General features: G+C 45.9%; 4 protein-coding genes across 11 annotated transcripts in view; 2 read left to right on the top strand and 2 right to left on the bottom strand.

Annotated features, from left to right (window-relative positions):
* The window catches only part of LOC117139028 (protein cappuccino), a 30147-nt gene extending 24455 nt beyond the window's left edge, over positions 1-5692 (top strand). For all 5 annotated transcript variants that reach the window (XM_033301162.1, XM_033301131.1, XM_033301145.1 and 2 more), the window contains 4 exons: positions 3049-3895; positions 3950-4960; positions 5019-5322; positions 5385-5692. In XM_033301162.1, coding sequence (XP_033157053.1) covers positions 3049-3895; positions 3950-4960; positions 5019-5322; positions 5385-5502 — 2280 coding nt within the window. In that variant the 3' untranslated portion in view covers positions 5503-5692. The remainder of the gene's footprint in view (positions 1-3048; positions 3896-3949; positions 4961-5018; positions 5323-5384) is intronic.
* Positions 5693-5890: 198 nt separating this feature from the next.
* Positions 5891-7724, top strand: LOC117135469 (probable RNA-binding protein EIF1AD). 2 transcript variants are annotated; one of them, XM_033295669.1, is made up of 3 exons: positions 5891-5925; positions 5986-6166; positions 7334-7724. In XM_033295669.1, the coding sequence occupies exons 2-3, from the start codon at positions 6004-6006 to the stop codon at positions 7648-7650; spliced, it is 480 nt and encodes a 159-aa protein (XP_033151560.1). In that variant the 5' UTR covers positions 5891-5925; positions 5986-6003; the 3' UTR covers positions 7651-7724. The 2 variants fall into 2 exon arrangements, with proteins under 2 accessions (XP_033151560.1, XP_033151571.1); XM_033295680.1 differs by lacking the exons at positions 5891-5925; positions 5986-6166 and adding an exon at positions 6174-6272.
* A 43-nt stretch (positions 7725-7767) lies between these two features.
* LOC117135457 (centrosomal protein of 97 kDa) lies at positions 7768-11464 on the bottom strand. 2 transcript variants are annotated; one of them, XM_033295647.1, is made up of 8 exons: positions 11175-11464; positions 10642-10817; positions 10133-10590; positions 9718-10076; positions 9391-9651; positions 9146-9322; positions 8645-9074; positions 7768-8577 (listed from the first exon to the last, which is right to left on the bottom strand). In XM_033295647.1, exons 1-8 carry the CDS (start codon positions 11179-11181, stop codon positions 8010-8012), a joined length of 2436 nt encoding a protein of 811 aa, XP_033151538.1. In that variant the 5' UTR covers positions 11182-11464; the 3' UTR covers positions 7768-8009. The 2 variants fall into 2 exon arrangements, with proteins under 2 accessions (XP_033151538.1, XP_033151547.1); XM_033295656.1 differs by having other exon boundaries at positions 10642-10802.
* A 175-nt stretch (positions 11465-11639) lies between these two features.
* LOC117135444 (tubulin polyglutamylase TTLL4) lies at positions 11640-16423 on the bottom strand. 2 transcript variants are annotated; one of them, XM_033295634.1, is made up of 8 exons: positions 16295-16423; positions 14952-15592; positions 14150-14597; positions 13719-14090; positions 13470-13656; positions 13237-13407; positions 12166-13174; positions 11640-12083 (listed from the first exon to the last, which is right to left on the bottom strand). In XM_033295634.1, the coding sequence occupies exons 2-8, from the start codon at positions 15564-15566 to the stop codon at positions 11928-11930; spliced, it is 2958 nt and encodes a 985-aa protein (XP_033151525.1). In that variant the 5' UTR covers positions 15567-15592; positions 16295-16423; the 3' UTR covers positions 11640-11927. The 2 variants fall into 2 exon arrangements, with proteins under 2 accessions (XP_033151525.1, XP_033151516.1); XM_033295625.1 differs by having other exon boundaries at positions 14150-14609; positions 16295-16422.
* Between the last annotated feature and the right edge of the window lie 6080 nt (positions 16424-22503).

Here is a 22503-nt window from a genome sequence, read left to right as displayed (position 1 = left end):
TCCATTGCAAAAAAAAAAAAAGGGGGGAAAGAAATAAAATAAAAGGCAAGAGCAGGCCTTCGGTGCACTTTCATTTAACCGAGCTACAGCGGTTGTCCATCTAACCCTGGCCGGCCACGCCCCCAATGCGCCCCCGCCTGCAAGTGTCAGAACTTGTTAAAACTTTACAGTCGGCAGCCGTCAACTATCAAAAGCCAAGTTCTCTTTGCCAGCATTAACAATTTTACGCTTTCGCTGTTGATTTTGTTGTTTTGCTGCATGCGAAATTATGAAACCAAAACGGGACACTGCGAGAGAAAGCTGCGTAGTAGAATGGAAATAGTTTAGTATAAAGTTTAAAATATTCGCGACATTTTTCGCAGTGCATTGTGAAATGCGAGCCCAATAATATCACGCTGCTGGAATACCAGCTTCCTTTTTATCCACTCCTTCTTTGTCCAACTCTTTGGCAACCATCTGGCGATGGTCATCTTCATCTGCCGGGCCTAATGGACTCCATAATAGTTGGCTATATCATCGGGCACAGTTTAGCCGGCCATTTACCATTTAGCATTTAGCATTTAGCACTGCTCTTGACCAGAAAGCTAAATAAACAAGCAGTTTGGGAAAAAGGCGGAAGGCTTTAATTGCCCAGCAGAAAGAGGCCCAAGAAGCTGGCCCCATTTCCATTTCGAGGGCTGTAAACCGAGACCCAGTTAAGTGTTATTAGACAGGCGACAGCAGGAACAACACAAGCGACAGAAACAACGACAACAACCGGCGAACAAGCAAGCAACAACCAGGAACGTACAACAACCAAAAGCCACCGCAAATAATGAAGCACTAGATATAGCCCTCAAATTAGTTTAGGCCAAAAGTTTTAGCCACAGCAGCTTAACCTCAAATCCCAGAGAGGCCCAAACACACAGAGATGGCACACAAACACATATAGCCAAAAATGTGGGCGGGAAAATCGGAGATGGGGGCGGCAGACGACACCGTTAAGTGATTTTCTATGTGATGATACTTGAGCTCAAGATTATGATATCACGAATTTTCTTCAACTGGCTGCCAAGTAGATATATTTATATATCTTTAGTATATTTGTATGTCCAACGACATCGGAGACGTCTCTGGAATTTGTTCGAACTTTTTGGGCAATAGGCCAGCTCACCAGGGAGCAAAAGTGGGGGAAAGGCTATGTCAAAGCTTCGGTGTTCGACTTTAACTTTGGCTGGGGTCTCACTTGTACAGTACTTAGTCGCTATGTGGGCTTAAAAAGAATTAGAACGTTCGTAACTCAGAGAATCGACTGCTGCTGCATACTTTTAGATACATTTTTAAATAGTTTCCTAATCCTTTACCCATTTTTCAACATTTTCCTAAACCCAGTGGATTGGATCTTTTCCCTGTGATTACTGTACCCTTAGATACAATTTTTTTACCACAGTCCCTTCTGTTTTTCCGTATTATTGTTGCTGCAGCTCATTGAAAGTTTGTGCGTTTTTATTACTGGCAGTCGAAAGTTTTTCCCATTCCAATCGACTGGTATTATTCTTTAGGTTCAGCCGGAACAAACCAAACTTTGATGCAGAAATGAGCAAACTGGATTTGAATGTGCAATGTAACTACTAAGAGTTTGTGTCTATTGCTTTGCTAGTTTGCGTGTGTGCGTACGCGTGTGGGATTGTTTATACATATAAAATAGATATATCTATATAGAACATGTGTATATATGCCAGATGTATGGAGTGGCTGTTTGGGATTAGAGTGAATGGAATCGATGATGATGTTGCTGGTAATTAAGTGGGAATTGGGAAACAACCAAACTGTAGCGCAGGCCGAAATTGTGTTTTAATCTCTTATTAAGTGGTAAAACAAAATAAATAATTTCCTATTATTATTCGACGTAATCCTCTTCAAACTGTAGCATGCTTTTGTTGCTTATTTCATGTGGCCAACAGAGCAAAACCTTTAGCTATTGGGTCACATGGGCACACTTTTTTAGTTCTCGACCAACTGCTAATATAAAATACAAAAAAATATCCTTGCACTCAGCACTTTGCGTACTTTTCCGCACCTTCATGTGGGTTCTTATGGTTAGGTTTTGTTTTATTTTTCATTTTTTAGTTTTTGGAAATGTTGGGTTGCACTCCTCCAGCTGCTTGTGGGTTCCTTGGGCAACTCGGTTCTTTAAAATGTGCAAACAACATGCAAATCGCTGGCAAACACTTGGGCACAAATGGTGTAAAGTGCGATAAACTTGACTCTGGCCCACCCACTACTTAAGGATAAACTCCTTGCTGGGTATATTGGATATGGTGTCGGGACAGGATGTTGCACATCATTTGCATTTGTCAAGTTCTCAGATCTCTGATTGATTAGCACAACGTGACTGCCTGAAAGTGTAAGTGCGTATCTATGAGTTTGATTAAGCATAATTAAATTGCTTTTTTCATTTTACTCATTTCCAATGGAGTTGGGAGCCATTCTGAGATTATTAAAAGATAATTTCAAAATGCACTTTCCATATATATTTTACCCGTTGTGCAATGTATTACGAGTTGCTATACTAATGTTGACACCATTTTCCATCAAAACTTGACAACAAGAAAAGACAATTCCCACTGTGGGACTGAAAAGTCGCCATCAAAATCAAAGGAGTTTTCCATGCACAGAAAGTACAGGAAGATGGCAGAAAATAAAGCGAACTTAGGCCAACTTAGGTGCTTTTAAGTTTACTCGCTTGTCGCACACTCGAGACCACTTGCCGTCTCTTTCTCCGCGCTACCAGCTGTCTCTTTCGCCTTACTTGCTGCCCCCCTTGACTGGCAATTAGGAATTATTGGATGTACAGAGGTGGTCAAAAGTATTTACACAACGAGCTTTTTTTTCAATTGTCAACTAATTGAAAAAAAAGCTCGTTGTGTAAATACTTTTGACCACCTCTGTATATGTGGGGAATAGGTGGACTGTGGAAGTACAATATCAAATTGATATTGTCTAAATCAAAAGGGTCTCATTTGGGTTGCTTAGTATTAATAAAGTGTTTTCTTCTTCAATCTTCAGCCCTATGAAATGTACCAATGGACGCACACGGAGCAGCCGACCACCTCGTTGCCCCTGACCCCCGGCAAGCTGGACAAGGTGGCGGCCTGGCCATTTTCCAGCACACCATCCGGCATTCGAGCGCTGGAGTCCGCATCCCTGGCGTCCGTGGGAGCAGGTGGGTTGGCAGGTTCTTTGGCAACCATTGCCACCTCATCCACAGCCTCCTCGGACAATCAGAAAACCCTGCAGCAGATCCTCAAGAAGCGTCTCCTCAACTGCTCGACGTTGGCCGAAGTTCATGCGGTGGTAAACGAGCTGCTGAGCAGCGTGGATGAACCACCGCGTCGTCCATCGAAGAGATGTGTGAATCTCACGGAGCTGCTGAATGCCAGTGAGGCGACAGTTTATGAGTACAACAAGACCGGAGCGGAGGGCGGTGTGAAGAGCTTCACGGATGTGGAAACTCAAACGGAAAGCGAAGATTGCGAGGGCACCTGCAAGTGCGCCCAATTCTCGGCGAAAGTGTCCGATAACGAAAGTTCAAAGGAAGATGGGGATAAGCCACATGCCGTAGCCCCGCCGCCTCCGCCACCTCCTCCGCCGCCGCCTGCCTTTGATGCGCCTCCTCCTCCTCCACCACCACCACCTCCTCCGCCACTGGCCAACTATGGAGCACCACCACCACCGCCACCACCGCCTCCGGGCAGTGGTAGTGCCCCGCCACCGCCTCCACCCGCACCCATTCAAGGAGGCGGCGGCATACCGCCTCCACCACCACCCCTGGGTGCATCCCCCTCCAAGACGACGATCTCACCCGCTCCACTGCCCGATCCCGCCGAGGGCAATTGGTTCCATCGCACAAATAGTGAGTGAGCCCCCAAATATAACTACAATCAAATAATAACTATTATTTTTCCAGCCATGCGCAAGAGTGCAGTTAACCCGCCGAAGCCAATGCGTCCTTTATATTGGACACGGATAGTGACGAGTGCGCCGCCTGCGCCACGCCCCCCATCGGTGGCCAATTCCACGGACAGCACGGAGAACAGCGGGAGCTCACCCGATGAGCCTCCGTCTGCGAATGGTACAGATGCTCCGCCCACAGCGCCACCGGCCACCAAGGAGATCTGGACGGAGATCGAGGAAACGCCACTGGATAATATCGATGAGTTCACGGAGCTCTTTTCCCGCCAAGCCATTGCGCCCGTTAGCAAGCCCAAGGAGCTGAAGGTCAAGCGAGCCAAGTCTATCAAGGTACTCGATCCCGAGAGATCGCGAAATGTGGGCATTATCTGGCGGAGTTTGCATGTGCCGTCCAGCGAAATCGAGCATGCTATCTACCACATAGACACATCGGTGGTCAGTTTGGAGGCCCTGCAGCACATGAGCAACATTCAGGCGACAGAGGATGAGCTGCAGAGGATCAAGGAGGCAGCGGGCGGCGACATTCCGCTCGATCATCCCGAACAGTTCCTGCTGGACATATCCCTGATTTCCATGGCCAGCGAGAGGATTTCCTGCATTGTCTTCCAGGCGGAATTCGAGGAGTCCGTAACGCTGTTGGTTCGAAAGCTGGAAACGGTGTCCCAGCTATCGCAGCAATTGATCGAGAGCGAGGATTTGAAGCTGGTCTTCTCCATCATCCTTACGCTGGGCAACTATATGAACGGAGGCAACCGGCAGCGCGGACAAGCGGATGGCTTTAATCTGGATATTCTGGGCAAGCTGAAGGACGTCAAGTCCAAGGAATCGCACACCACCTTGCTCCATTTCATTGTGCGCACCTACATTGCGCAGCGGCGAAAGGAGGGAGTGCACCCCCTGGAGATCCGCTTGCCCATCCCAGAGCCAGCCGACGTGGAGAGAGCCGCACAAATGGACTTCGAGGAGGTGCAGCAGCAGATCTTCGATCTCAACAAGAAGTTCTTGGGTCAGTCTAGAGCGCTCATTTTCTTTGCAAACACTTAATCAATGGTATTCTCCTTTAGGTTGCAAGAGGACGACGGCCAAAGTTCTGGCCGCCTCGCGACCCGAGATCATGGAGCCCTTCAAGTCCAAAATGGAGGAGTTCGTGGAGGGGGCGGACAAGTCGATGGCCAAGTTGCATCAGTCCCTCGACGAGTGTCGCGATCTCTTCCTGGAGACCATGCGCTTCTACCACTTCTCACCCAAAGCCTGCACCCTAACGTTGGCCCAGTGCACGCCCGACCAGTTCTTCGAGTACTGGACGAATTTCACCAATGATTTCAAGGACATTTGGAAGAAGGAGATCACCAGTCTCCTGAATGAATTGTAAGCAACCGCAGCAGTCTACTTACCAGCGGGATTGATCAGCTTTCCTTCCACATTTTCAGAATGAAGAAATCGAAGCAGGCCCAAATCGAATCACGTCGCAACGTGTCCACCAAGGTGGAGAAGTCCGGACGGATTTCGCTGAAGGAGCGCATGCTGATGAGGCGCAGCAAGAACTAGTTCACTAGCCTCGATTGAATATATTTTGTATTTATAGTTGCTTTTTATTACACCATTGCTCAGCAAACTTCTCGTTACATGGATGTAGTCTCCACTAATTGTTAAGTTACCAAATTGTATAAACTCTTTGAATGCAGGCGCTGTGGCTCTACAAATAAAATGTGCTCTTGCTCTTAGCATTGTGCGTTTACTTGGGCGTCTGTTTTTTATTATTTCAAATCGTGTCGCGACGGTTAATAATTCACAAACTTTTGGCACTTTATTCAAAATAAGATTTATCACTTTGCCTCGGGATTGTACAACACTGCTCGCTAGTGCTGCGTGTGGCATCCCTTGTAGACCTATCGCTAAACATTTTGATTTGAGTGCTATCGATAGTGACACGACTTGTGCTGCCTCACATCACTAGCCCAACAAACAGCTGTTTGTACACAAAACAAGTCAAAAGTTAAACAAGTTTAATTCAATTTGCAATTTGCACAGATTATTGAAAGCTACACAATGCACCGATCCCACCCGAGTATCAGTCGTCGCAAGCACCTCATGAAGGAGATGATGGAGGACGACTACGCGCTGCCCACGGAAACTCAGCAGATTGCGCGGGTCATCAGCAGCCGGGGCAACAATCTCCACGAGGTGGAGACCGTGGACGAAACATTCCTTGGTGAGTGGAGAATAAAGTGGAGGAAAACATCATGGTTGTCAGGCAAAGTTTGATTTATTTTGGAACTTTTGGAGCTAAACCCGATTTTTACTAGATTCCTTGTAAAGTATGTCACAGGCAGAAGGAAGCGATGGAACCATACCGAGAATATATATTATCCTGATCAGGATCAATATCCGAATCTAACTGGACATGTCCGTCCGTATAAACGAAAAGCAACAATATTGAAATTATGCTTTCGATTCCACAGACATAGACGCAGTGCCACGCCCACAAACCACTCATTACTGTCCCGCCCACACTATTGAACAAAGTTCCGTTTCATTTTATAATTATTCGTTTCCCAATTTGTACCAGTATGCCAGAAAAAATTTAAATTTCTCGTTCACACTTTTACTAGCTGTGTAACAACGGGTATGTGATAGTCGAGTAACTCGACTATAGCTTACCCTCTTGTTTTTTATTAATTGTCTTCAAAAAGCTTCTTTTTCCATTCATAAAAGGCACCTATATTTTCATTAGCAAAAGGTCCATTTGGGGAAAAGTCGGGCATTTTAAAGGGCTTCATGGTGTGGGTCTTCGGTGCCAGAGAGCTCTTAATGCTGTCAACACTTTCCTTGATGGCGACCAATTGGTTTTCCCCGGCTGCCTGACGATTTTCTATCCTGACCAGTCGCTCCTTGATGTCCAGCAAGATAGTTTCCAAGGAATCCTGCACAGTAGGTCGAGTGCTCTCTGCAGTGCCCACAGGAATCGGATCTCCTGCCAGAGATCCAATACGATCGCCAACAATCAGAACGAAGAACAAAAATACTGCCAGCTTGTACATATTTGCTGTAGTTTTAAGAGGCGATTGCGATAGCCAATAGCTTTGAGATGGTACTGAAGCCTCAAGGAGAAGACGCTATCTTTTGTAGGCGTCTTATCAACTGACTTTTAGTTGGAATTTATGAAACGTGTGGAAGAAAGACACTTAATCTTTAAACATTAAAATTAATATTCCGCTTGGTAATAGTTTCATTAGAAAAGTAATATTATATTTACCAGAAAATGTTGTGCGTTCTCACTAAACAGTGGGCATCTTTGGTGTTAATATTAAGATATACCTTCACAACGCATTTCATGTTGATAGTTAATAATGCATTTGTATCCTTCTGACCTTTTTAGTTTCGATGCCCAACAAATTCCGCAAGAGCATGTGGGTGAAACGTGGCGACTTTCTGCTGGTCGAACCGATTGAAGAGGGCGATAAGGTCAAAGCTGAGATCTGCAAAATACTCACACCCGAACATATAAAGGAATACACAAAAGCTGCAATTTGGCCGGATAAATTCACTAAGAAACCTGCGGAGCAGGAAGCCACCAGCCAAAACAAAGACGACTCCGATTTCGAGGATGATCTCCTGCCCAATACAAATCGTCCTGTAAATCGGGATTCCTCCGACGAAGAGAAAGATGAGGAAACATCCAGCGAAGAGGACTGAACGACGTACAAACACACATAGTTAGGTTATTTACAAATTTGTCAAACTTAATTAAACAAAAACTGTTGGTTAATGCAAGTGTTGTTTTTGAACAATCTGCCCGCAATCCAGAACACCTTTTGTGCTTTACAAAAATTTGTATTTACGATTTGTTCATACTATTGTTAAGTCTTCCACAATCTCTGCATCTCAGGAATGTAACAAAGTAGTGGGTTTGTGAATGCTGGTGCTACTTCTAAGTTCTCGTAACCGATCTAATATTGTTGAAAAACCTACACAAAAGCCTACGAAAAGAATTAATAAGCGCTGAGATCGACCCTTAAAGCGTTTATACTCCTCATTTATTAACTGGGATTTATTCATGGATCTTTGTCGAGATTAGCCGAGTCTCCTTCGGTCTCCTTCAGGTCGACATCAGTCAATTCATCGATTTTGGGACAAGCCAGAGCAGCTTCGTGCTTGGATTCCAGGGCCAAGGTTGAGGGCCTTGTTTTGGTGAAGGGAAAGTTGGTGAGATCCTCGATCTGCGGCGTGTGTACGGCAATGAGGTCCGTCTGAGTGGAGCTGCAATCAATGATCTCGGCCTGCTTCCTAATAGCGTCCTGCGGCAGATTGCACACCATTGTGAGGCAGTTGACGATGGTTCCAATCGAGCTTTGCAGCATTTGAACCTGATCGGTGAGCATGGTGCATCTTTTCGCCAAATCATTCACCACGGCGGCTGAATTTTGATCGAGACTCAGGTGGCCAGACCCTCCGCCATTGGAGTCCTCGCCCTGTTCCGCAGCAGCAGGTATACCCTTGGGATCCACCTCCATGGTGGACACCTTCTTCCACAGCGCATTGATGGCCTGCATCTGCAGCTGCTGAATCTTTCGCTCGTTCTCGAGCTGGGCCTTCGTAAGCAGCATATCCTTGCCGAGTTGTCTGAGGAATGCGATAGATAGAGCATCAGAAAATGGCGATCTATGTAACCTAAAAAGAGACCACCTACTCGATATACTCCTGTGTGCGTCGTCGCTGCAATCGCTCGGCTATGTCCTTGTTGGTCTTCTTGCGTGTGTGATAGCCTCGCCACATCTTTTGAATGGTAACGGCCGAGGACTCTGTCACGTGCTCGATCAGTCGATCCTGGCAGTTCAGGTTGTTGTCCACCTGCTGCTTTAGCTGCTCCTGATGCATCTGCTGCTGCTTCTGAGCGGCCATCTTCCGGATTGCTCTCAGTTTCTCTATGTTGATCTGCTCGCCGTCGTCGTCTGTGCTGAAGCCACCGCTATCGGCCAAAACTACCGATTGCTGGAGTTTCTCCTGTGCCTGCATGTTGTCCCCGCTGCACTTGTTGGCCATCCTCCGTGGACTGCTCGTGGGGCTTTGGTTCCTCTTCAGTTGTGGACTTCGCACTCTTGGCAAGTTCAGTTTGTTGTCTGTAGTGTAAATGTGTATGTTTTAGAAATCTGTGTCGTTTTAAAAGTCTAGAGTAACAACTGCTGGCTACCTTTATTTTTGTTGACCTTGGTCTTGTGCAGCTGAGGATTCAGAGCCGTAACCGTAACTCTTTGTGCCACAGCGGCGGGACAGACATCCGGACTCATCAGAGTCTCCGGAACTGGAACCATTTTCGAGGCAGCCGCCAATGGACCTCCAGATGGAGTTTGACTGATGAACGTTTGATCTGTGAATTATTGGTTACTTTTAATATTATTTTCCACTCTTGCATGGCATATTTTTTAATTGTCATACCATTGTACGGATTGGGTGTTATATTCCGTGGCGTGGACTCCGTGGAATTGTAGGTCTTGGTGGTCACGCTGCTGGACATTCCGCTGCCGGCCAAACTAAAGCCTTCGCCATCGTTTTTAATGTTCTCAATAAGCGAAATGCTCATTTGCAGCGAATGATTCGTAGATCCATTGTCGCTAACAATGCTATTGTTGCTGCTGTTCCCGTGATAGCTATTCACCATGGACTCCGGTGATCCCTGGCGGCCACTCAAGCGGGAGACTTTAAATCGAAGAGAGAAAAACATTAGTTATATGAAAAATGGTAGATTAAATATTAATAACTTACATCTGGGCGACTGAATGCGACTCGTGGGCTTCTTGCGATGGGATGAGGGCGAAGTGCTGGCAGAACTATTTGCGTTATCCATGATCTCTTCCTGCAGCTGACGCTGATGGTGTTGCGCCTTGCTGAGGATCAGCCGGAGTTTCCTATCGTTTTCATTTTCCAGCGCCTTGCCCACCAGCGGACACACAGAACTCAGGTATTTTGCCAATCCCTGCTGCTCGCCCACACGAAACTGGCGACCACGACCCTGGCTATACAGCCATTCCGCCTTAAGACTCTCAATAGGATCGACCACAAAGCCATCGATGTACTTGAGGCTCATGCACCAGTTCAAAACAAAAGGTCGGTAATCAAAGCCACTGCAAAAGATGATACATTTTAGGGTCAATCCATATGATCCACAAAGCTAACTCACTCCAAACTGTTGGTCATGGTCACACAAGGATTATCAGCAATGGAAATGCTCAGCAAGTTGCTCAGATGCGACAGCGTACAAATCTCGTTGAGATCGTTGATGCTATTCTTGGCCAACGTTAGGGTTTCCAGGGAGGTGGGCAGATTCTTGTCGCACTGCCTCAGATGCGTCAAGCGATTTCCGTGCAAATACAGCTCCTTGAGATTGCGCAAATAGGACATGTCCGAAATGCTGCCAATGCTATTATCCGCCAGATTCAGGCACTCCAGATTGACATTCGTGTTCAGATGCTCTATGGTTTTGATGTTATTCCCCTCCAGATTCAGCACGCGCAGGTGGATGCACTCCTTCAGGGCCTCGATAGAGAGTATGCCATTGAAGGACAGGTTCAGTTCACGGAGGCAATGCAGCCGACAGACGCCATACATGCGCAGCAATTGATTCCTGGCCAAGGAGAGCTAAGATTTCTGTTAATTAAGAACTTCTTTTCGCAGAGCGTTGCAACTCACCGTTTCAATTTTTAGGTACGAGTCTATGTTGTCGATCTTCTGCAGCTCGTTCTCGTCCAGGATGAGCTGCCGTATGCTGTGCGCATCGTCCTGCTTGGGCACCTTCTTCAGCTTCTGCTTGGACAAGTTCAGGACGTGCTTCTCCTCGCCACTTTCGTCGCCTGTTTGGATAGAAACTAAAGTTTACGACTCCATACTTTTTATATTTTAAACAAAATATCAGAATTATGTAAAACAAAAAGCCCAAAGGGAAACACATACAAAAAGCTTCACTGTATACGTGTACATGTTACAAAATTGATGACTTCATCGGGGGTCCGCACTTTTCAAGAAGTTGGAGAGGAGGTCAGGGCGCAGGTGCGTCCTTTTCAGCCAGGACCTCGAAGCCCCCGGCCCGCTGAACATTAACCCCAACTCCCCAAAAGCAGACTGCAAATTCCCATAGTCATCAGCACGCAAATCACATTCCCCCCAAATCATATTAATAGTTACCAATATATAGTGGCCATTCTTGCATAGAACTGGCTGCTTACCACTCATTTTGCTGATTGGCAGGCCAAAATTTCAACGCTGCGGCCAATTTTTTGTAATCAGCAGATACTTAGCGAAAAATCAATGGGCCACTTTTTTCGACGCCGTTTCAGATTGGCAATTTCCGAATTGTGCAGTTCAGCTGTTCCGCTTGCAATCCTTTGGTTGCAAGCAGGGCTTATAGTTCAGTCCACGTCATGGTTTGCAAATTTAGTTTTTATTTTAGCGCCGAGCAATGCAGTGAAATTTTGTTTATTGTTATTATACTACGTCTATCGATAATTGGAGGCGTGATGCCGTTATCGGCAGCTTGAAAACTCAAGACTGCGCCGCTAATTATCGATTGCACTTCGTTATGCTTATCGCAAGTGGCAAAGCCCGCGTAGTTCAAAAAGTTTAGTACTATGCTCAGCACTTACCCAATAAGAAAACCGATACTGTTCGCATAAGCAATAAAAAATAGGAACTAAATTTAATTAAAATATATATTTTCATATTTTTTGAACACCCCGTGGTGTTTGTTCTTTACTGAAATGACGTGTGATCCAATTTATAGCTGGATGCCAAAACAGGCTATTGCCACCAAGTGAGCATAAAGACGATCGAAGTTAAGTGAATTTACTGAGTGGAGACAATTCCGGAGCACATCTGCACGGGATGCTTTCGCAGCTGTGAGCTGGGAACGGAAACGGGAATGGAAATGGCAATGGCAATGGAAGAAGCAATGGTGATAGTGCTGATAGTTCGGTTCGATTTCAGGACTTGATCTCGATGCAGGCATCCGGAATCGGCGCCACCTCGCAGCCCTCCTGGACGACGGGCTTTAGTATGGCCAGCGTGGTGGCACCGTCCAAGACCTCATCCTTGCGCACGTGTAGCATATCGATCTCGGTAAGTGCAACATTTGGTTCCTAGATAAGAAATATGACTTGAAAACGGACTACAGAAGCGGTACGGAAGGGGGAATTCAATTGAATTGAATTGATCGTTCACCTTTTCCATAGCGGCGTCCGACACCTGCAAATGGTATTTGTCCCGGCAATAGCGCGACAGCAAGGCAATGCCCATTTCCCTGTTCTTGGCGTACTTCGTCTCCCAGGCGTCCAGCAGGCGATTGTAGTACCGGGCATTCTCGACATAGCGCAGATATACATGAGTGCCGGAGGTGGGGAAGATCCGTTCCAGCGGCTGACACCTGGCCAGCTCGTCCTCGGCGACGATCAGGCAACGCACATCGTCCGGCAGTAGATTGTCCAGTATGGTATCGACGTACTCCTCCCGGAATTCGATGCTCCGGTTGGTGTACTGGTTGTGCTTGCGGACCTCCTCTGCAGTCAGGCAGGTGGTGAAGATGCGTTTGTCATGGCACAACGGACCGGTCAGATTAAGCTCCTCCAGGATGTCCGCCTGCTGGCGTTCGTTCAGCTTAGGCGGCACCTGATATAGAGCCGTATTCAGCACGGCCTGAATGAGCGGACCCTTCACGTGCAGATCCAGTGGCAATTCCGAATGCAAAGACGGCGATATATTGATCTCCAGCAGCCAGGGCACTAGATTCTCATCCAGGAGCACATCGAAGCCAAACAACTCGAAGCAATTGTAGCGAAAGTTCACATTCTGGCGGTACATGCGATTCAATCCCGATTCCCCGCTCACGATGCCCTTGATGACCAGATTCCGCAGCGTGGCCCACAGGCGCTTAGTGTTCACGCCACGGTTCTCCAGGCAGGACCACAGCGATTGAAGGGTCCACTTGTGGCCCTGGCAGGCATTGAAGTCCTCGTTCTTCGCGTAATTCTGCGAGAACTTGTTGATGCTGTAGTTGGTCAGGTGCATGCAGCGCTCGTCCAGATTGCTCAGCTCCGAGCTGTACTTAACGGACGCGAAACGCGCCAGTCCATCCTTGTACATATAGATGCGGAGTGGGTTGATCGAGGTCAGTACCACATACAGACGCATATCGAACTTATTGTCGTTGATCAACAGCGGACGTTCAATGTATCTGAAATGGATGGAAGTGGGTTAGGAAAGATTCTTAACGAAGAAGAAGTTTTGTGCACCCACTTCTGAACCACCAGGGGACGATCTTTGGGAAATTGGCTCCACTTGTTCACAATGCGTATACCCGTTCCTCGGGCACTCGCCGGCGGCTTAACAATCCACTTCGTCAGCTTCGAGGCGTTTTTGGGCCACACCTGGCGCAGGCTCTCCAGATCGTCTGGCATAATGTAGGATCTGTTAAAGAAAATAGTAAAAAAGATAAAATAATGTCAAAGATACATTTTCACAGTGCTCACTTTTGCATAAAGCCAAACTCCTTCTTGCCGAACTTCTTCATATTGTTGTAGATGCTGCGCCACATGGTGTCTTTTCTACCGATGCGGAACGATCCGGGTATGTGGTTGTACTTCTGGTGCGATCGAATGGTCCTGAAGCCGGGGCTCTTCATGTGCTTCTCCCACACGGCCATCCAGTCGGTGGTGTCTGCAACAAAGATTTGAAACAATTAAATTGGGTTTATACCACAGTAAGCATTCGTAACCCACTCTTGATGATGCGGAAGCCCGAATTGAGCACCACCCGCTTGACTATCTTGGGCATCACGGGACTGAGTTTCCATTTGAGCACGCGATGCAATGCTGCCGGCATTGGAGGACCCTTGTCCGCGTGGGACGTGAAGTTCAGGTACGGCGGAACGTGCGGGAAGAGACTGGGCGAGAGTATGGCCTCCGGACGGAAATAGACAGACGCCTCCGAGTCCGTGGTGCGCACAGATTCCTTCGATGGGGTCTTTTGCGGCAGCAGGCGAGTGTGCTTGCTCTGGCGCGTTTCCGTGTTGTCCTCCTCCAGAAAGAAAGGCGTGCCCACATACTCCTCCTCCGAGTCCGAATCGTCGTAGTAGTTGATGTCGTCGATGGCTGCAAATGTAATGAACATAAGAATACTCCTATTGAATAAATCGATTATATTTTCTTGCCTGCGCACGGATCGTCTTCGTGCTTCCGGTCGTTATCGTGTCCGGCTCCCTTGTTCAGGGAGACGCCCACATAGGACGCGACGTGATCGCCTCCGGATATCCGCGGGCTATGGAACTGCGGCTGGCTGTTCTGCGGCGCATTGGCGTACAGCGAGGCGTACAGACTCGTTTCCAAAGCGGTGGCCGCCGACTTGGTCAGCCCGTTTTGGGTGAGGAGTCTGCTCTTCTCCTCCTGCTGCTGCGTGCTCAGCATGCTGCTGCCGTGGAACGAGTTCACCACGATCTTGTTGGGCGGCGACGGCTTTAGCGTCTGGGTGCTTGGGCAGGACATGTTCGACGGCGGTACCTTGGCCTGGATGGGCGGACTGTGGGGGGAGCGCTTGGGTCCGTTGCCATTCCCGGCTGAGTTGCCCGCCGTGTGCTTGGCGAACGCCTCCTCCCTTGCGCGCTTCAATAGCATCTGATCGGTTAGTGGAGCGGATGCGGAAACGGAAACACACAACATGGAAAGGAAGGGACGGAAGCGACATAGGTGATTTTCAGACATGCTCGTTAGTGGGGTTTTATAAACGGAGAGATGTCAAATTATGTGGTTGATAAATATAAGGACTAAATTTTAATTTATGACAATGCAAATCGTATTATTAAGCATAGAGATGTTAAATTAATAAGATGGCAAACGTGGGAATAACAATTCTATTAGTTTCAAAGAGGCAACACTAAAAAAATAAATAAAGACACAGAAAGTGATTTCCCCCGATGGTTACAAAGATACAAACAAATAGTTAGGAGTCGCGCTCACCTGGACTTTCTTGTACGGCTCCGATTGGAGCACACTGTTGGCCACGACGGGAGCATTTGAGGGCGTGGTGGCTACCTTGGGTGTGAAGCTGTTGGCCGGGGATCCACGGATGATGATGCGCTGCGCACCCGCCTTGGAGCCACCGCCTCCTCCTCCAAGGTTGGCCACCTTCTCCGGCGTCAGCCGTTTGCGCGGCGAGGGCGGTGATCTTTGCTTTTGACCAGGCGGCGAGAAGCGAGCCGAGACGGAATCGGATGCTGTGGCTCCAGCCGCGGATCCTCCGCCGGCTGAGCTGCGGTGCTGCGGGGTGCTGGACTGGACGATCCTGCCCTGATTTCGATTCGGGGCGGCCAGGTGCGGCTGCAGGTGGTGCGATGAGGCGGGCACGTGATTGTGGTGGGCCAGCTTCTTGCTCATGACCATCTTGTCCTTGTACAGCTCCACCTCCTCCAGCCACGACTCGTGGAAGTCGAGTATCTCGATGCCCTTGCCGCTGCGCTGGTGTCCCTGATTGTGGTGGTTCTGCTGGTTCTGCCGTCCCGACAGGCTGTGGTTCTCCTTGGCGGCAGTACCAGATCGGGTCGACGTTGTCCTCTTCTCGGTCATCTGAGCCATATTGAGTTCACAGGTAATTTGGATAACTGCAAGTGATTAAAACAGGTTTAAAAACGGGATTTATTTTTTTGAATATTTGTCGGTTGGAATTAATAATTCGAAATGTTTCAATTTTCACTTTTTTAGGTACTGCCATTTTTTAAACATTGCTTTTTCTTTAGCTTCAAGTTGTTGAACACCTGCAATGCTGTTGACTGCACCTGCTCCGAATTCCCAAAAATAGGGAGAACTATTTCGGTCTCGTGCTGGTCGAATTTGAAAAGTGGGTTTTCGAATGGGTTCAAGGTGGCTGATTTTGTCTTTATTTAATTGATGGTGGTTCAGGTTATTACTTCACCACTCGGGCGGTGTTTGTGTGCGCGGCTGCGTGTCAATGGATGGCTATTTTCGAAAACTCATGGCACAGCCAAGATCATCCAAGGAAAATAGAAAAACAAAAAAAGAGCGAAAAAAATACAGAATGCGGGGCACACTTCGTTCATCGATTGCAAATCGATCAATAGCAACGAGATGCGTGCCAAAAAAAGAGGAGCAGACAAAAATAAACAAGACTTTCGCCTTCAATGCAACACGCACTGCAATATTCAAAAACTTCAGTTGGCGCGAACAACGCGATATCGTTATCGTTCTTGTTGTTGTTTCCGACAGCCGGCTTTTGCTGCACTTGTGTTGGTGAGTGTGTGTGTGTGCAAGAGCGGCCTTGCGCGCGTGTGCGTGTGCAGACTTACCGTAATATTTATTTATTATTTACATACGCACAACAAATTTAGTTTAATTACACAAACAAACCGAGAACTATAAGACAGCTATCGACTCGAGTAGTCGATTTGAAAAGTAATCCATATATACATGTTCCACTCGGAATTTTTGTTTGTGTTTCAAGCAGGGATGGGAAAAATTTACGAGCCAGGTCTCGATACCAATCGATAATATTTGAAAGAATATTTGCAACGTGACAAGTCACAGGTCGCAGTTTGTAAATATCGATATATCTTATCTGGTGGCAACGCTTTTTATGGCGCGCAATTTGAATATAATCATTACAACAATGGGATTTGGCTAGTAAATTCTGTTTCCCTTTAAAAACTGTTAATATCCAGGAATTCCATATATTATACTAGAAATTTTCTATCTTATAAAATAAAACAAAATATATATTTTTTAGAATAACAGTTTTAAAGTTTGTTATAATATGGATGCAATAAATAACATTATAAAATTCCACAGGATAATCTCAATAATAATAGTCAGCTATTAAGGTAATTACATAACATAAACCCATGAGTTTAGTATTCCAGAACATAAATAAAGCTGCCTAAAATTGAATAATTGGTAGTGATTAATTAGTAGGCGATAAAATCAAGTTAAGAAGTTCATGGCGATTAACTGGCCATCAAACAGTTTGACATAAATCAGGCATCTGGTGGCGGCGGTCGATCTACCTAAATTACGAACGAACTAAAGTCGAACAAAGAAGGAGACCTACATGAGCGGAACGAATGCTGTGATCAAATGCCGCAGTTGGCCAATGATGAAGCCATCAACGTTTCAGTTTATATACACCTCCTTTTCCGGTGAGCGAGCGGCCCTTATTGATTTTGATGGCTGCGCAGCAGTACAAAGTGATTTATCGCAGATCCTGCGGCAAATGGGGAAGAAACTCACACACAGCGAGGAGCGCATCCACAAGATACGAAACCGTCGATAAGTTGTGGCGGCCTTTAAACGGCCCTCGAGGCGACTTCATCGCCATCATCGTTACCGCCTACAAGACGTCAACACCCAGTGGTCAGCAGACAAGCGAAGGAAACGGAGACTGCACTGCGAAAAAATGGTGGGAGGAAAATAAGGCAGAATGATATTAAATACTTACTACAATTATAGGTATTTGTGGGCTCTGTTCATAAGATTGGCTTAAAATTAAACAGAGAATCACAATTTATTTTCTTTATATTATTGTGGTAAGAGAATGTTTCTTTTCTCCCAGTGTACCTACACAATGGGTTGTGAGACTCGAGAAGAATGTCTGCACTGCGCCGCTGATGAACTTATCTACATCTCGGGACATTAACGTGTTTGTTGTTTTGGGCCTGTGTTTTGTCATTGGTCGGTCTTCGTTGCCAGGACTCGATACAGTGGCACTTTCGATGGCCCGATCAGATCGCAGATATGGCCCAAATGCACTTGTGTGGGCCATTTCCAAAGTAGCTTACACGGAAAGAAAATAAATACTTTGTGCAAATCGGGAGATTAGGTAAGATTATCTATTTAAGCAAAAATATGATGTGTGCTAATTTGTGTTTCTAACTTCAGCTCGTAAATCATCAAAGTTTGCCCACATATTTCTGTTGTGCGATAAGTACGCCGCTTGTTTATAAAATATTATTAATTATTTAATCAAGGCGGTGCCGGCTGCTCAAGTTTTGGGTTACATCATCGCCCCCGCTCGCTGGCGAAAGAAAAAGTCTCGGGTTTCCGAAGTAAATGCAATTAATTTGCCGCTGCACAATGCACACAATGCGCGAATAGAGGATCCGCAGGATTCCAATCCAACTAATTTGGGAACGGCGAGGCATGTGTGTGCTTTGGGGACCCTAATCCTTTCACTAGATGTTTGCTTTCGGCACCTTTTGGTAAACATGAGATGGCTTGAAAAGGATTTGCGATCGGCTCGCCGTGATTAGAGCTCAATTTACACACACGCCCAGCCCGAAAAGGTGTGTGTGCCGAGATGAAATCGAAGAAATCGAGACGATGCACATATGGTTACGCCATCTAATCCTGCCAAAAATGATCCTGCCAAAAGGGTTTCCCAGATCACTTTTCCACGGGGAAAAGTGGGGAGTAGCCCTCAGATAATGGAGTTTAATCCCAGCTGATTTGATTTGAAAAGATGTGTAAAAATCCATTACAATTAAAGTTCGCCAGTGTAAATCTTCATTCACACTCTCTTTTTTGCTTTTGGTTCCATGTTTCAGCATATATTTGTTAAAATCTATTTAATTTTCCCAATTAGCATAATTGTTAACCAATTTTTATGGCGCTCTCTTTATCGAACCACTTTGGTTTCAACTAATTGGACCTGCCCATTTCAACCCAGTCATCATCCTAGTTTGAAAACCATTTCTCGTACTCTGAAAAGTTTCCGCTGTCATTTCGATTTTTAGTTTTCAACTGTGGGCAGCCAAAATGGATGCCGTCTTTGATATTTCTGTTAATCGCCAGCTAAGTCGACGATTAATTTTACTGCTTATTTTGTTTTCACCCATTCGCAGTAAAAATGCCATAAAGCCCGCTCAGCGGCGAAAATAAAGTGGAAAATTTATTGTCTATATGGCATTTCATTTCAGTTTGCCCATCAGCGACAACCTTTGGCTTCTGCAAAAAAAAAAAGTCAGAAAGCCCCCCGTTGAAGAAGATGAGAATTTTGCCGACGCTTCTCTGACATTTTGCCGTCTTCTGCGGATTCTTCTCTTTTTTTCCACTTGGATTTCTCGTTTGAGGCTGATAATTTAGCAAAAGGGAACCGAAAAACTTCAATATTTTGACAGCGTTGTGTGTTGAGTTATAGAACAGAATTAATTTGCCACTCAGCCGGTTTGAGATAGAATATTCTGTGGTATTGTATAATATATATTTATAATCAAAGCCAAAAATGTGACATTTAAATGTTTGTATGACCAAAGGAAGTGGCTGCCAGGACGACCCTTGTAATCCTGGCTGTGATTTAAACGCTTCGTTGCACAAATTATTCAACAAGCCAAAGCACCTGAGACGAGGACACCCTCACTCCCACGACCCATCCTTCTTGTCCAGGACAATGCGAACTGGAACAGGTGTGCCTGTGTTCTGGCTCGTCCTTCGCGACTTGGTGACGCTCTATTACACACACATTCACACGCACAATTGGGCACTTAACAATTTTGAAAACTTTGCTCAAATTACATAGTCCTGCACGCCCGCACACATCCCCCCACAAAAAAAAGGACCTGCCAGTTGCTCCAGGACCCAACCCCATGTTTCCACCAGCCGTTTGTTCGGTTCCCGCGCAATTTGTGTTTAATTTGAGGTTGGGAAACCATGAATTATAAAGTGGGGTAGCTTCTTCAACGCATGGACACTCATCCTGGCGGTGGGGCAAACAGGAAGCGGGAAAGCTGTAATTATAGGCCATCCATATGCATTCGATTTGTTTTCCACAATGTTGGCTTTCATTGTCGCATGTTTGTACACAAGTTTCGATTCGATTTCCGCTCGTCTAAAGCAAAGCCAGCATTTAAATGCCATGAAATGATTTTATTTTCCTGCAGCGAATGTCTATAATTATCATAAATATTTACCGCCAAATAGACAAAAAGTTTGCAGTTTTCTTGAAAATTTTGTTAGAGTAAAAAGCAGTGTGACAGAAGGAATTTTTGTTAATTTATTTTAACTAATTCGCTTCATCCTCATTTTATGATTTTTATAACTTAACTACTGTTTTTTTATTAGTTCACTTTTCTAGAAAGCTCTGCCAAGTTTTACGATTTTCCGCCACTTATAAAATCTATGTCAGAGAACTTAACACACCACAGATCACTACTCATTCAAAAGTTATCAGAAACATAATTAGTTGACCATGGAATAGTCACAACCAGGAGTTGATGGTGATGCGAAAGCGAGTTCTTAACTTGGCCAAATTGAAGTGGCCGATAAGGACGGACTTGCGAATGCCTAATTGAACTGTAGATGGCTAAAATATTCATTTTCTTATCACATCGTATAACTCGCAATGTCACAACCTGGCCAATAGCAACAAATTACCAGGTGGCTTGGATGGCCAGAATCCTGAATCTACCGCTAACTGAAAAGTGGGAAAACTGAGCCGAAGTCTGTGGATTCGGTTTGCAATTTGTGCATAAAAATAATATTCATCGTTATCGTTATAAAGTTGAAATAGCAATTTTACACAGCAAAAAAAAGGGATGTAAATGAATTTATTGTTTATAAAAACTTAGAATATAAATAATGGTAATTTATATTTGGTTACTTGTGTGATATGATGATAAAGAAACATTCAGCATTTAGTTGGAACTGAAGAAGTCACTCCTGAATGTTTTCAGTGTGCTGCCCAGACGGGTTCCTCTCCCATTTTGCTTCCTTTGCAGCAGCACTCTGCTGGCCAGCAGTTCGCCTGGCAGTTGCCAACAGTTGGCCAACTAAATGCGCTAATCCGCGTGTTGTCAACTTCATTAGCCGATAAACACGCCGACACATTAAATTGGCAGTAGGAGGATCGGCGGCAGCGCGGGGGATTATGGATGCGAAGGAGCCAAGTCCGCCGAGATGCCAAGAGCGAGCCTGATTTCTGCGGCTTCCATTTGAAGTTGGCAACGAAAAATTGCTGCCACTTGAATTTTTAATGCCCATAAAGTATGCAGTGGAGGCTGCAGAGGACGAGGATGCACTGCAGCCAGTTCCAGAATGGGAATCGAACTCGGAGGAACTCCCGAAGAAGAAAGTTCACATAAAATACGCTGGCTTAGCTTTTGTCTGGCTCCCCCTTATTTTTCGCTTTTTTCAAAGTTTTATTTTTTGATTTTGTTCTTTTGAGATTTTCTGGTCCGTCGTCAGGTGTGTAATTCGATATCTTTGCTGCTTAATCCCCAGCCATTCGTTTGTGCGCGCGATTTATGTAGTACATTTGTACCTTGGCTTTGGGGCACAGCGACGTGGTGGGGGCATCGGTATACCCATCCGGCTGCAAGGACAACAAGGATGCGCCACTAAACAATAATTATGACAACAATAAAGGCGAGCAGACCTCTTTAATTTACTCCCGCTGCAAAGCTAAAACAAAGCCGCCATTCCGCAATAGCCAACTGCGAGTGGAACTTGGGGGATTCTGCCAAGCTGGAGATTAGGGGGCAATTACTGCTTCACACGACCGACTGAAGCCGGAGATGTTTTGACAAAAGCGACCGGGTCGGAAATTGGTCGAGCTCCACTAAGCGCCGGTATAGAGTGTCTCTACGTGGAATTGGATTTGAGTAGGAAAAGTTTCCGACGAGCTATGGGTATTGGGTTAACCACGTGGCGAGGATCATCGATTGGTAGAGTGATTAGTAAATGAAACAGCCAGCAACTTAGGCCAACTGCTATTATTTGGAAATAGCTGACTTACCTACAAGCCATTAACTCCCTGCCGAAATTACAAACGCTTAACGCTTTCCATTATTTGGTTGCTGGTTGTACCCCCCACCTGGGAAACACGCGCTAACTGAACCCCCTTCCCACCACTAGATGACCAACTCTTTCGTTTTGGGCCATAACAAAGCTCGGTACGCCGTGTTCAATGCCCAATTGAAGACATAATTACTACTTAAAAGCGGCATTAACGCTATCACTTACACATGTCACATGCTCGTCGGGGCATTACGGAAGACAATAAAAACTGAAAACTGAAAACGAACACGGGGGGCGGTGGGCCTCCCCCTTTTCACTGTGCCACATCATCTGCGGACCCAAATAAAAGCCTCATCATGATCTTGACTGGGCACAAAACGCGGTCCAGCTGTGGTTGCCTCTTTTGTACGGTGCTGGAATCTCAGATCTTCGAGATGGAGAACTCCGATATTATGGAACCTGGGAGCCGGGGGACGTCCTCCCATCATCATCATCATCTCATCGCTCACTGGAAAAAATACTTCACAGCAAGCTGCAACCAGAAAAATTGAGAACGAGAAGAAGATCAATCCTTTTCATGAAAAGAAGCTTGCTTGATTTCGAGAAGAAAACGATCTCAATCAAGAACAAGTGAGAGCAAAGTCTCTTTTTCTTTTAGTTAATAACAACTTATCCTTATTTCTTACAGTGCACCTTACAACAAACAGCACAAGATGAAGTTCCAGGCAGCCAAAGAGAAAATAAAACCTTCGGTGGCTGCGTCGCTGAGGCA

Source organism: Drosophila mauritiana, chromosome 2L, assembly GCF_004382145.1.
Source record: "Drosophila mauritiana strain mau12 chromosome 2L, ASM438214v1, whole genome shotgun sequence".
Classification (NCBI taxonomy): domain Eukaryota; kingdom Metazoa; phylum Arthropoda; class Insecta; order Diptera; family Drosophilidae; genus Drosophila; species Drosophila mauritiana.
This window is presented reverse-complemented; position numbering and strand designations above follow the sequence as displayed.

Excerpts from the sequence above, each read along its gene's own strand:
- LOC117135469 (XM_033295669.1), top strand. The coding sequence starts at position 6,004 with ATGCACCGATCCCACCCGAGTATCAGTCGTCGCAAGCACCTCATGAAG. Across the intron at positions 6,167-7,333 it reads CGTGGACGAAACATTCCTTG|TTTCGATGCCCAACAAATTC; the intron begins GTGAGTGGAGAA and ends TGACCTTTTTAG.
- LOC117135457 (XM_033295647.1), bottom strand. Across the intron at positions 10,591-10,641 it reads CGTACCTAAAAATTGAAACG|CTCTCCTTGGCCAGGAATCA; the intron begins GTGAGTTGCAAC and ends CAGAAATCTTAG. Across the intron at positions 10,077-10,132 it reads ACCATGACCAACAGTTTGGA|TGGCTTTGATTACCGACCTT; the intron begins GTGAGTTAGCTT and ends CATCTTTTGCAG.
- LOC117135444 (XM_033295625.1), bottom strand. The coding sequence starts at position 15,566 with ATGGCTCAGATGACCGAGAAGAGGACAACGTCGACCCGATCTGGTACT. Across the intron at positions 13,175-13,236 it reads CGTCCCCTGGTGGTTCAGAA|ATACATTGAACGTCCGCTGT; the intron begins GTGGGTGCACAA and ends CATCCATTTCAG. Across the intron at positions 12,084-12,165 it reads CGGACGCCGCTATGGAAAAG|GAACCAAATGTTGCACTTAC; the intron begins GTGAACGATCAA and ends TTTCTTATCTAG.